Here is a 13,076-nt window from a genome sequence, read left to right as displayed (position 1 = left end):
TGCTAGGCTGGGGGTGGGCAGGGGGCTGGGAGGGGACACGGCCGGGACAGTGACCCCAACTGACCCAAGGGACACCCCATACCATGGGGCGTCATGCTCGCTATGTACAGCTGGGGAGGAAGAAGAAAGGGGCAGACATTCAGAGCGATGGCATTTGTCTTCCCAAGTCACCGTTAGGTGTGATGGAGCCTGGCTTCCCTGGGGATGGCTGAACACCTGTCTGCCATGGGGAGCAGGGAATGAATTCCTTATTCTGCTTTGCTTTCACTTTCCCGGTTAAACTGTCTTTAGAGCTTTCTCACTTCTAACCCTTCTGATTCTGTCCCCATGCCAGCCGTGGGGAGTGGGCGAGCGGCTGCGAGGGGCTCGGTGTCTGCCCGGGTCAGCCAGCCCTGCTGCAGAGAACATCTCTACCCACCACTGCTTCAGGCAGCACCGGTGCAGCCCTGCCTGCTGCATACACCACCGACTGTAAATTAAACTTATTTGGGAAAGAAGGAGACTGACACCCTGCAGTTCCTCTAAGGACTAGCAAACTAACCTGTATGTGGAACTCACACTAAAAACTAATACTTGCCTGGCAATGCTGCTGTTTCTCCTTTAAAGAATTTTTGGCTAAGCAGCTGTTTGGGGTGGAGTTATCGCAATAGAGGCTTTCAGTTTCGTTTTTTTTTTCCCCTCTCTGCTCTTAGAAGAAAAGATACCCAGCAGAATAAAAAGAAAAATCATGGCAGAAGAGAGCAAGTTCTGCAAAAATTGGTAAGAGATTTTCCTCTCTCTCTTCACCCCTACAAAGTGTGAGGATTTCAAGAGTTTTGTAGGATTTTCCATAATGTTATCTAGGTCTCCTGTAACAGGGGGAGAAGAGGAAGAACTGTATGGTAGGATGGGCCTATGCTAGCCATTAAGTAGTAAACAAAATTATTTTGTATGCATTTTCACATTCCAGGCTGCTGCTTTCTTGCTACTTTGCTGTGGAGAGGTTTCTTCCATAGCCCTCTCCCATGCTGTATGTTCTCTTTGTATATAATATCACTGTGGGTAATTTTGCAGTATCTTGCGGAGGAGTGAGTGCATGGACCATGCCAAACCCAGAAGCTGCCTCAGTTTTCCCTCGTGGCTGATGTTGCTACGTTTGCACTTAAGTGATAAAATACTCATTTTTTCAGGGCAATTGGCCATCTCTCATAGGATAGAAGGCTGAAAGGGGCCATGAGGATAGCATAGCTTGGTGTGTCTCAACTAGTAGTGAGGCCATTGGGCAAATTATATGAACAAAGACCATGAAGCACTGCAATTGAAAAAAAAAAAAAAAGAGTCAAATTTAGAAACATTAAACATGAGCTTAGCCTTAATTATATTTGGTCACAAAGAAAAACCAATGCATAGCCTTGCACAAAGACAGCCTGTGCATTATGTTCTAAAAGGTTGTAGGGGGTGCTTTGAATAAAGCAGTTGCTACACCCTGACTCCTTGGCAGACCTACTTTGCCTAAAACTTCCAATAGATGCTGCTAATGAATTCTTAAAAACTCTGGTGACAGAGATGATATATTCCCACAGGAAATCCATTCCATTGCTTATCCATCACGATCATGGGAAGGTTCTCCTCATGTCTAAAGCAGATTTCCTTGAGGCAACTTACCTTCTCTAAGAAAATTAGAAGAGTTCACTGCCCCAGGGCTGTTTTGCTGCGGCTGCTCTGTCTTGGTGCTGGGCTGTTCATAATTTATGTGACCTCATCCTGGCCATTCCCTCCACATTGAGCAACCAGCCCCTATGGTGCTGTGTGTTGTATTTGTGACTAAAACAGGGTTGATAATACACCAATGTTTTGGCTTTTGCTGAACAGTGCTTCCAGAGTGTCAAGGTTTTATCTTTTTCCCCACTCTGCCTCCTCTCCCCAGTGAGCAGCCTGGGGTCGAACAAGAGTTTGGGAGAGGACAGAGCTGGGACAGCTGACCCAAACTGACCAGAGAGATATTCCATACTGTATAATCTCATGCTCAGGAATAAAAATTGCATTACAGGAAGAACAACGGGATCAGGTTTTGGGGTTTTTTTGCTTCCAAGGTGGTTGTTGTTCAAAGGCTGGTTGGGTATAGGCATGCTTGTGGGATGTGGTGATGTCATTTGCTTGACTTTTTTCCCTCCTCCCCTCTTTCCTTCAAGTATTAAACTGTCTTTATTTCAACCTACAAATTTTCTTACTTCCATTCTTTCTATTTCCCCCCCATCCCACTGTGTGTGTGGTGGTGGTGAGTGAGCAGCTGTGTGGGCCCTTGGCTACTGGCCAGGGTCACCCCCCCACACCAGTTCATTTACTCTTCTCTCTTTCCTATTTATGTGCTCTGTAGTAAACGAGATGTGTCTGCTGCCAATTTCTCGCTCCATGAGACCCACTGCTTGCGGTTTCTCACTCTTTGTCCAGAATGTGATGAACCAGTTGCCCAAAAGGGTATGAAAAACCATCAAACAGAAGCACACAAGCAGGTGAGGAATGCTGCAGGTGAGGAATGCTACAGGTTCTTCAGGGTTTTCTAGCAAAAAGCAAAAAGCGCTGCCAGCGCTGAAGTAGTACGTTGTCTTGGTATCAGCTGGGAAAAAGTTAATTTTCTTTCTAGTGATTGCTGTGGAAGGAATGGCAATAATACCTACTGTTTTTAGTTGTTGCTAAGTGATATTTACACTGTTCAAGGACTTTTTTCAGCTTCCCATAGAGGAATAAACAGAACAGCTGTAGTATCTCAGTTTCCCCAGAAATACAAAGTACAGATCAAGTACGGATACATGCCCCTAGTGCTTGTGAATTAGCCAGAGCATGCAAGTTAAATGATTTGATTAGAGGCAGACAGACAGTACCTGATGTGACATAAACCTTGCTTGTACAAAGCTATGGCATCAATGCACCTTTTTAACAAAACTGAACTGGCAGAGTAAATTTATCTCATATAGTGAGGTAATAGCATTTTTAGTATGGCATTAAGAACCCTGTAGCTAGAGGTACTATGTTGAAGCATGAATGCACAGGCATGACTCTTTAATTCTGTTTTACTAGTTTTATTGTTCTAGCAACTCCATTGATTTCAGTTACTAAACAGAACACATGAGTAGCTCTTGAGGCAAACCTATAGAAAGCTAGAATACCTCCTATGTTTTCAGAGGGGCTATTATGACTTAGACTACCTGAATATCAGAGCTATGCTTCTAAGTTAAACCTCAGTCAAAAATTTGAATACACACCCTTTATTTCACATCACACGGGCACCTTCGAGAAATGGATCCCTGCACAGAATGCCAGCTTCTTGCAGAAACATCAGATACCCGTTTTCCTCAAAACCTTATCAACACAGCTCAGGCCTGGCAGCAACCTGAAGCTGTATTGACATATGAAGCACTAACCACCCTCCTGTGCTCCCAGTGAACTCCTGTGTGTTTTGCTTGCAGATCAGATGTAATCTTTGTCACCAAAGCATGCAGCAATACCAGTTGGAGCATCATGAGGTACGTATAGAGTGCAGTACTTCTTACCTTCTATGCTGATCCCTTTGACCAGCCACCAAGAGTCGCACTAATGGGTTCGACTGCAAAAACATGTAAATCACTGACTCCTGTCCTGGACCATGAAGAAACTTAAACCTCTCAACAGTTGCAGTGTGTTGGCATACCTTTTCCTCTTGTAGGTAAGTATATCCCATAGTGGTTGCTCATCCAGTTGTGATGGGACAGTCTGTTCCAGGAGATAATCTATTACTTTCTCATCTTTGGCACCTCAAACTGATGTTCTTTGAGGGCTTCTCAAAGACATTTCTGTCCTGCCCCCACACTTATATTACCTGCTTTTCCAATGGAGTGGTTATACAAACCGAGAGTCATCTCTCGCATGGGAGCCCTGCATGGGAACTACATGAGTGCAAGGCCAAGGAACAAGGAGACAAGCAAAAGAATTGGCAGAGGCTGGGAAGCGAGAGAAGCCTGTCCCTGCTAGCTGTAGTCTAACCATTGCAAGGAACCAAAGCAGTGAAGATGCTGCAGGCTTCCCCTGGTGGCGGTAGCTGAATTTTTTTGAATTTTCTAGGTGGGCTTGTGCTCTGTTGCTAACCTGTACTGACACAGAACATCTTCACTGAATTTCACTGAATTTTTAGAGTTGGAAGGGACCATAAAGATCATCTAGTCCAACTCCCCTGCTGAAGCAGGATTGCCCAGAGCATGTCAGAGCACGTTACTCAGGACTGCATCCAGGCAGGTCTTGAAAATCTCCAAAGAAGGGGACTCCACAACCTCCCTGGGCAGCCTGTTCCAGTGCTCTGTCACCCTCACTGTGAAGAAGTTTTTTCTCATATTTGAGTGGAAATTCACTGCTATTTTTTCCTGTTTTGCCTTATATTCCCAAAATCATCCTAAATCAAAGATAGTCTAGTTGATAGGCGAACTCCTAACACAGCTAAGCCTGCATTTGGTTGTGTAGATACCCCTTAAGGAGGTCATTCTTCAACATTCACTCATTCCTCTCACCCAATGCCCTCTCTTAGTATTGACAGAAAATTTGCAATAATTTCCTCTATTCATGTCCAGACCAAGGAATGCCACGAACGAGCGATGAAATGCAAGATCTGTGAGCTTGAAATGCCCTTCAAGAAGCTGCAAGAACACCTGAACACCTGTGCCAGCCGAACAGAGCGGTGTTGGGAGTGTAACAAATACATCATGTACAAAGACCTGAACAAACACAAAGAGATTTGTCAGAACAGCAGTCTGTCCTGTCCTGAGGATGTGAACTTTCAATCCAGTGAAGCATCCACTAATGCAACATTTATTTGCCCCACTGGTAAGCAAAATTCCTCATTGTCATGGACTGGGTCAACTCTGTTAAATCTCACTAAAATTCTCCTGCCTTCTCTACAGTTCTCAGTAATCCAGACTGGAGGGATTGTTGTTTAACCAACCACAGTGAAAGGGCCAGGCCTTGCTATCTGTTATACTGGTTATTGTAAAGCCAGAGTGGTTCCACTGACTGGTAGCTCGTAGGCCATATTCTTTTATGCTTCCCTTGTGTCCTGGAAGTGAAATAAGTGAAACTTCTTCCTCTTTCTATTTGTTGCACAGGAGAAAATATGATTTAGAATTTCTTCCTACTTCATATATAAAAGACAGTGATGCATACTTTGATTTCTTGAAGGTGAGAGCAGCTTTATTAGGCCTAAGGTATTGGATAGAGTATGTCAAGACAAAAAATTCATGAATTGTGTCAATGATTCCAGAAAAGAACAGGCATTGGTAGGTTGGCAGCGGTTGGCAAAATAAGCTATAGAGAAAAACCCCCTGGCAACAGAATTAGCTAGGCCAGGGTAGGAATGAAGCATCTTGAGCCATGGGGCTGGAGTGGAACTTCAAATATCCTGAAGTATGCGAGAAGGAATGGTGGATTGGTGGTGCCAAAAGCAAAATGTAGTCACAGCTCTAATTCCTCTTTGGCCAGTGGAATCAGGTTCTGTGCTTCTCTAGAACCGCTGACCATAAGTGGATCTGAGTAGCCTGTCTAGATGACTAGTGTCAGTACTGTGTTTCTCTCCATTTTTTTTTCCCTCTGAAGGTACTGGTGGCAATTTTTGTCAGAAGTGCAATAAGTCGTTCCCAGATGACCAGTACTCCCAACATCTGGTAAGCACATTTGAAACTGAACAAGAAAATTGCCTGTGCTTAATTTCTAGCCAGGTTATTCCTCTGAGAAGCTATATATTAGATAAGAAAGGGCAGTATGTCTTGGCTCTTCAAACTATAGTTTCAAAATACAATGTATTGAGCTGAAGCATCACAGTGAGGTGGTGTCCACTGTCCCTCCCCATGACTCACCTCGGTCACAAATCCCAACATACTGCAGTCAGGTGTAATGCCAGTCTTCACCTCGTTACGCATGCTCTCTTTGAACAGAATAAATGCAGTGCAGCCCATAAGCTGATGGAAGTTCTTGGTGGCCAGTCAACTTCAGAACTCAGCAGTGATCCACCACAGTCTTCTTCCTCCCTGGCTCCCTCTTCCCGCTCCGAGAATGCAACAGCATGGAGAGATGTCCGTCCCAAAGGGAAAGAAAAGGACCAGCCACTTACCTCCAAAAACTTGCTTAAACCTGCAAAGAAAAAGAGTGGCTTTCCCTCTCCTACAAAAGGCAGACTTTCCACATCACCTCAAGATTTTAAAGAGACACAGTCTTTTGACATGCTGGTGACCTGTGCCCATTGCAACATTCTTCTGCCGCTTCCAACCCTTCGGAAACATGAGGTGAGAAGTGACACATTGAATTCTGCCTCCTACATGCAAAGGGCCATACCCACAGAGTCACTACTTTTCTCCATGCTGCCTGGTGTCCAGTGCCTGCTTCTGGATTCCACAGCTTCTTGAAATGCTGGCCATAGGTACACGTTGTCTATAAAGCATGGGATTTGTTAATTTCCATTGAGTATTTTTGCTCACATCTACACAACAAGATCCATTCCCTACAGTCTGCTTGAGTTTTAGGAAAATAATAACCATGACTCAAGCCATTGATTTTAAGCTCCAGTCCTGGAAAATCTTCAGCAGCTGTCCTTATTTGCTGAAGGCTGATACTGTTCCTGCTGAGCAACCAGTATGATTCTCTCTCAGCTGCATCAGAGAGGGAGCTCTAGATAATTTTCCATCCCAACAAAGGGACGCAGTTGCCTCCCTACTGAATATGATTGCATGTTGAATATAATGTTAAATTCTCTCCTGATATGACTGTTACTTATTTTTCTAGATCAAATGTCTACGTTTGACATCTTTGAAAAATGTTAGGATGAAACGAAAATCAAGCCGTGGAGAAAAAGGTACCACAAAATTTCAGAAATTTAGAATAGAATTCATCATTCAGGATTATTCTTCACTGGGTTAGTAGGAACAGTGCGATATTTTGCAGAGGACGTGTGTCTTGGAAAGCTAATACTCAGAATATCACAAAGCTCTTTAGATTCCAACACACAGTGGTTTCCCATGAGGTTGCATGAAGCGAGCATTGTTTCAGAGCCAGTATCTTTTCACTCTCTCAGCTCAGAGTAACGTGTACTGTGCCTCTCAAGTTATGCTCCTCTGAACAGTGCAGAACCTTCCCTACTGCAAGCAGAGAGCAGCACAAAGGATTGCACAGAACAGATGTTCTGTCCTGGGTCTGTCTGCTCCAAAACTGAATGGAGACTTACAGAATAGTTTCAGAAGACAAGAAGTAATTTTTTTTCTCCATAGTAAAAATTGCGTATTTGTTAGAAGCATTGATACAATGATGCCAGACAATACCTCCAGTTGAGCTTGCTCCAGTAAGTCTCGTTCCTTGCCCTGTCCCAACAGGCTGTGAATCTTAACACTTCTCTCTTTGCTAACACCCCCCTCTGCTTCTCAGTTCCTAAGCAGTATTGTTTCCTCTCAGTCCAATTAATTGAGTGCAACTGAAAGCAGTTGTTCTTAATCTGTCCTTTCTCTACTTGGTTCAGTAAATGAGGTATTCTCCCTCTAAAACTTTCCTCTCCTGGTAAATTAAAGAGAGAAACCACCAAAGTGAGAAGTAGGAGGTTTGTCTAGTTTTGTATTACAGGACTCTAGTCTTGAAATAAAAGTAAGTACATGGTAATTACATGGATTATTTGACTTGCACTGTGTTTTTTTTATATCGTTCAACTGAATGATGATATAGGAAGGCTGTAAAACCGAAACTTTAAAATCACTCATAACTGGGCTTTGTTTGTTTTACAGAAGACTCTTTCTAAAACGCTCATGATTAAATCTGGAAATAGAGGCACATCTTCAAATGGAAGCTTCAGCTCAGCTTTTGCAAAAGGCACTGAAAGTGCTATAGCTTTATCTACAAATAAAAGTGACTTGCTCCTCTGGATCGAGAACAAAAAAACCATTAAATCCTGCTCTCCTTCAGTTCAGCGACCCACTGAACCTAGGGCTGGCACAAACAGCTTAGTCTTGGGAGATTGCAGACACATCAAAAAATAACTGGGGGTGTTCATCTTCTGATACACAAATGGAAACTGATAGAGCCCCGTGGTGGGAAAGTTAGACATGGTGAGTGAGTGGATGCTTTATGCTAATGTTTGTGAACATTTGTGAAGCAGCCTTTGCTGCTTGGCATCTTATATCAATAAATGCTAAAACAGAACAGTGTTACTACAAGGTGCCATTTTCCTTTCATCTGCCTTTAGCAGTGTTCAGCCTTACAAGCTGCTGTGGAACTAATGTACATATGCTGACCTATAATTTGAGTAACATCTTACTTCTCAGATCCAAACGTGGTGATATCTGCATCATTTATGTGTGTGCACACATAGGACGCGAAGTCAGGCTGAGTTCATAGACTCCGGCAGTGATTCAGCAAGGGCCCGGGCTGGTCTATGCGTGTTGTAGGCGTATCCATGTGGGCAGGACTGAGCTGAAGTGCACCAAGGGACATTCCAAGAACAGATACTGCCAGCCTTGTGCCCACTGGGCCAGTGCCAGCATCGTGAGTGGGACACCGGCTGGTCGTGTGGCCAGACAAGTGTCGGCTCCCTTAACCTCCAGCAAAGAGACCATAACAACCAGCAGCTATTCCTGCATTCACACCCCGCTAATCTCAATCTGAGACTCTGCTGCTCACAGGCTGAGAGCCCGTAACTCCACTCCCTGGCTTGTTTCGCTGATCAGTGTCTGGTGAACTGCATTTAAATTTGTGGGAGTTTGTCCCCTACATTTGTCCCCAAACTCTGTCCAGATTTAAGAAGGGATTTTCAAACACAATCTAAGACAGTACTCTCACTGAGGATCATTTAAAGTTTTTAAAAAATTGTTCTGAACTGGTAAGGTCTAACATTGAACATGGTGCTATGACACAGAATTTTCTGTATGTGGGGGCAGAGGAAAGGGCTGTGAAAGCATGTCCGTTAAAGCCGTATCACTCTATGCATAAATTTATCCTCTTTTATTCTGCACTCATTAGACTTTCACATAGCTTAGTATTCTTATTATTTGTTGATACACATCACAGCAATGGACTTGATGGATCCCCACATAAGCACAAGCTCTCTCACTCTGCTGGTTTTGGGGTCTGTCCAGGTTCCAGCAAAGCTGGACTTATCAGGCCCCCAGGAACTTTTCCTTGTTGTTCCTCAAAGCCTGTTTGAAGAGGGCTGGTAAACATAACATGGTCTGAAGAGAATCCACTGTAAATGAGTAAAACAAGTTTGGAGACAAACTGGGGAGGCAGCTCATGCGCCACAATCTAAATCTTAACACAGAGAAAGGCCTGAGAGCATTTTCATCCCTTCTGAAAAGAAACTTTGGAAGCTCTGCTGCCCAAATGCCAGGGAATGTGCTTTGCACCTAGAAAGACCCCAGTTTGCCAGAGAGGAGAACAAATGTGCGGAGCAGGCAGGTGAGGGGGTGCTGGCACCAGCCCCGTCCTCACAGGCCATGGGCTGTCGGGGGTCACCCCAACAGCCACGGGGTCACCATGTACTGCCCAATGGCAATCGAAGTGGCTGTGTCTGAGGAGTGTCACAGAACTCACATTACAGCACAAGGCCAGCTTTGCCCCTACCACCTTTTCTTTTCTTTTGGGGTGGTGGGGGGAGAAGGCCTAGTGTACTAGGGTGGTATTTCCTCTGCTCTGAAGAGACCAGCGGTGCTGTTCTTGGGGCTGCCGGCTGCTGTGTCACCCTGTGGCTGCTGCTGGTCCTGGAGGAGCCAGGGGGTTCCTCTGTCGCCCCTGGGCTGTGCAGACTTTGACATGGTTACCATTTGGTAATTAATAACTTCAGGCTCCCAGCAAGGTTATGGGCGACAGCACCTGGACAAAGCGGCCAGCAGCCGATGCCCAAGGCCCAGAGTCCTCCTGAGCCTCCCTGCGGTGCCCTGTGTGCGGGGACCGGAGCTGCCTGCCAGGAGCTTCTCTCTGCCAGAGCAGAGCCACTGCTGAGCCCCGGAAAGTACCAGCCAAATGAAAATGCCTTTCTGAAGGATCTTGAAAATACCTGAAAACAATCTGACTCCTTCCTTCTCCCAGGGCGAGGAAACGGCTGTTACAGCCACATGGGGTGTCACCCCGGTCCTGGCGGTGCTGTGCTCGCCCTGTCTGGCAAGGTGACCCCTCTTCCCAAGCTGCAAGCTCCCTGGGGACAAAACAAGGCTATTCATTTTTGCAGAATGACCTCTTTAAATTGCTGAGCTCCAGAGGGAGGGTGAAGGACCCGTGCATTTGCAGAGACAAAGGACTGTGTGGAAGCAGCGGTGGCCCCCACTTACCATAGTCCGAGGGGCCGTAAGGGACATGGACTGGGCAGCACAAAGGTAAGGGTGAGAAGCAGCCTTCCTTTCTCTTTGCTTCCCTTGGTTTCCAAATTGCCCAGATCCATAGCCCAGTTTGGTGTGACAGGAGAAATAACTTTGGTCACTAGATGGCAATAAAGAATCAACGTGCTCCTTCCTGTTCGACAGGGACAGTTTGTAAGAGCTTGGCCTAGATTTGCCCTGGGAGAAAGACCTGGAAGATGCTGGAGAGACCATGAAAATAAGTTCGCAAACACTCTGCCTGGTAATGAGGATTTGGTTTGTTATTGTCTGTTTCTTAAAAAATAATAGATAGGTTGCATTTACCAAGCAGAAAATGATTATGGTTTAAAATGATTAGAAGTATAATTCTGAGTAAGAAAAGGAAGCTCAATCTCAGCAGGACAGGTACTCAGAGAATACGGCGCCATCCTCCTGAAACACTGCTGATGTTTCAAACACACTGGGATCTCAGTGTTTTACCATGGAGCTTAAGACATCTTTATTCTTGAGCAGTGGAAGGAGGCAATCCATTTCTGTATGACCGTCCTTCCCCGGTAAAACCTTACCTACACGCCTCTCCATGCACTTTTTTTTAAACAATCTTTTGTCATAGTGAAAGCTAATGTGAATCTTTGAGGTACCAGAGTGCAGCGCGCCCTGTGTTTGCCTGTTTCCCAGGGGCTGTGTGCTGGTGGCGTCCCCACTGCCCCGCGCGTCCCTTGGTCTCGCTTGAAGGTTAATCTCCTTTGAAGGCAGGAGTTTTGCGTGTACAAAAAATCGCAAAGCCAGCTGGCATATCCCGCTCCCATGTACCGTTGTGATCTGAAAGCAAGTGTTACGGGAAGCAGAAGGAACTAAATGAAGAAATTAAACTGACAATATACCCTGCAGTGAGCTGATGGGGAGAAGCTGGATGACCTATTTTTGCATTTGCCCGCTGCTGCTTCTCAGTGGTTCTGTTGCAAAGGACAACGCAGGATCTCAGTACTTATTGCTGTCTTCTATGGGATGTAGATTTTCAATAATCCAGGTGGTAAAAGTACGCTGTTAAGAGCCAACACAAGGCCCCCATACCACTTCAGCATGTTTAAAGAAAAAATAAGCAGCATTTTTTTTTTACAAACCATACCCACCTATGTAACTTGCGTCGTATCTCATGACTGACAGTTCTTCATTTGCTGTTGAAGGGCTTTCTGGGTTGCTTGAATTGAGTTACAAAAACTTGGCAGAAACTTAAGCCTAACTACTTTTTTGATTATTTAGGAAAAAAAAAAAAACAATACAAAAAAGAAGCAAATTATTAGACAGATGACCAGGACTGGTCATCTCCTATGGCGTATGAATGTTTTTCCCAGCAATTCAGAAAGTAATGCAATAAGAATCGAAGTAAACAGTGGGGGAGATTGAGTGTTAAAAGTAAATGAGTTGGGTGACTGCCAGTAATTTCAGAGCTGTGTGTTTCTTTGATTTCAGAAGGCAGGTCTCCCGCAGCTGCAGCCAGGATGCTGCCTGTGTGAGAAGCGGGCAGACTTAGATCAGCTCGTATTAACAGCTGTCAAGAATGATCCTGTTCCCTGGAAGGCAGAAGAAGATGTTAAAAGGGTAGCAGCCTTACATATAGCTGTGCACCCTTATGCGTCATGCCATTGCGTTCTTGAAGCACTGCTGGCAGATTCCTCCTTGGATTTAATGCAAGCTCTTTAATGCAGGCCCCTTGCAAGGTATGGGCAGGGAGCAGGCTGATAAACATGCCAGTCAGTAAGGGCAACAGCTTGGTTTTAAAAGAAAATTTCAATAACATTTTCTTGGCTTTGTAAGCAGGTGGCATTTCATTTCTACACCATGAAGTACAATGGTAGCGGTTGAGACTGATGGTTGCAAAGGCCCTTGAAGACGGTTATTGGACTGCTGGTGCCTGTGGCTGCACCGTCTCTGAACCCCAGTGTGGTTCTGGGCACCTCTCTGCCGTGCTTCCACATCAACAGTGGCTGGTGACAGTCTTGAGCATGAGGAATATGTGGAAATGAGGTTAAAACAACGGCAGTAAAGTACTGCAATTTGCATCAATTTAGTCAAACCCACTGGCAAGTCCATCTGGGGGTGGGCAGGAGGCGGTGGAGGCTGTGGGAGGCCAGGCTGGGCACTGTGGTCAGCATGAGCAGCTCCTCTCATCTTTCACTACTTTCGTGCCTGTGCCATAAAAACGAGTGGACTGTGGTAGGAAGGGATCTCCCTGCAGTGGTGGCAAACCTTTTAGAGGCAGCAGAGCAGAAGGAAATTCATCCGTGGGCTGTGGAAATCCTGCAACTGCACAAAATCCCAACGAGCCGCGTGTCGGAGCCGAGGCAGGATGCGACCCAGCAGGATTTGCAGTGGCAGGTGCTGTGCAGGGATCTTCCTGCTCTTCTCTGCTCTTCAACAGAAAAATGTCACTTTTCTTTCTGTGAAATGGATGCTGCTGCTCCCGCAGGCCTGCACAAGATATTGAAAACTGGTTTCCCATGACTGCAGGCAGCGCGAGGAAATGAGATTTTGTGCTTTGTGTTATATTCCGAGACCACAGAGTGGGAGGACGGGGCTTTAACATCATAAAGTGCTGTATCAAATTTTGACTGGGGCACAGTCCCCTCTAGTGCCTCTAGTTATCTCAGAGGAGAAAGGTGGTGACTGGACTTGTTTCTAGTAGTCCATTTGCTCTGCCCCAAAATAACTTTTTTCTACCAAATGTGCTGCAAGTTTCATATCTCTTCT

At 45.3% G+C, this 13,076-nt stretch overlaps 1 protein-coding gene across 1 annotated transcript; it reads left to right on the top strand.

Annotated features, from left to right (window-relative positions):
* The first annotated feature begins 648 nt into the window (after positions 1–648).
* XAF1 (XIAP associated factor 1) lies at positions 649–8,187 on the top strand. The gene is made up of 8 exons (XM_074160800.1): positions 649–759; positions 2,357–2,492; positions 3,447–3,503; positions 4,578–4,830; positions 5,596–5,663; positions 5,934–6,281; positions 6,778–6,847; positions 7,764–8,187. The coding sequence occupies exons 1-8, from the start codon at positions 728–730 to the stop codon at positions 7,775–7,777; spliced, it is 978 nt and encodes a 325-aa protein (XP_074016901.1). The 5' UTR covers positions 649–727; the 3' UTR covers positions 7,778–8,187.
* The last annotated feature ends 4,889 nt before the right edge of the window (positions 8,188–13,076 follow it).

This window comes from Numenius arquata, chromosome 18, assembly GCF_964106895.1.
Source record: "Numenius arquata chromosome 18, bNumArq3.hap1.1, whole genome shotgun sequence".
Lineage (NCBI taxonomy): Eukaryota > Metazoa > Chordata > Aves > Charadriiformes > Scolopacidae > Numenius > Numenius arquata.
Note: the sequence above shows the minus strand (reverse complement) of the source record. Positions and strands in the feature narration are given on the sequence as shown.

Bases quoted from the DNA above. Each gene is read 5' to 3' on its own strand.
- XAF1 (XM_074160800.1), top strand. From the start codon at position 728: ATGGCAGAAGAGAGCAAGTTCTGCAAAAATTG. The intron at 2,493-3,446 runs GTGAGGAATGCT...TTTTGCTTGCAG, and splicing joins AAACAGAAGCACACAAGCAG to ATCAGATGTAATCTTTGTCA. The intron at 5,664-5,933 runs GTAAGCACATTT...CTCTTTGAACAG, and splicing joins ACCAGTACTCCCAACATCTG to AATAAATGCAGTGCAGCCCA.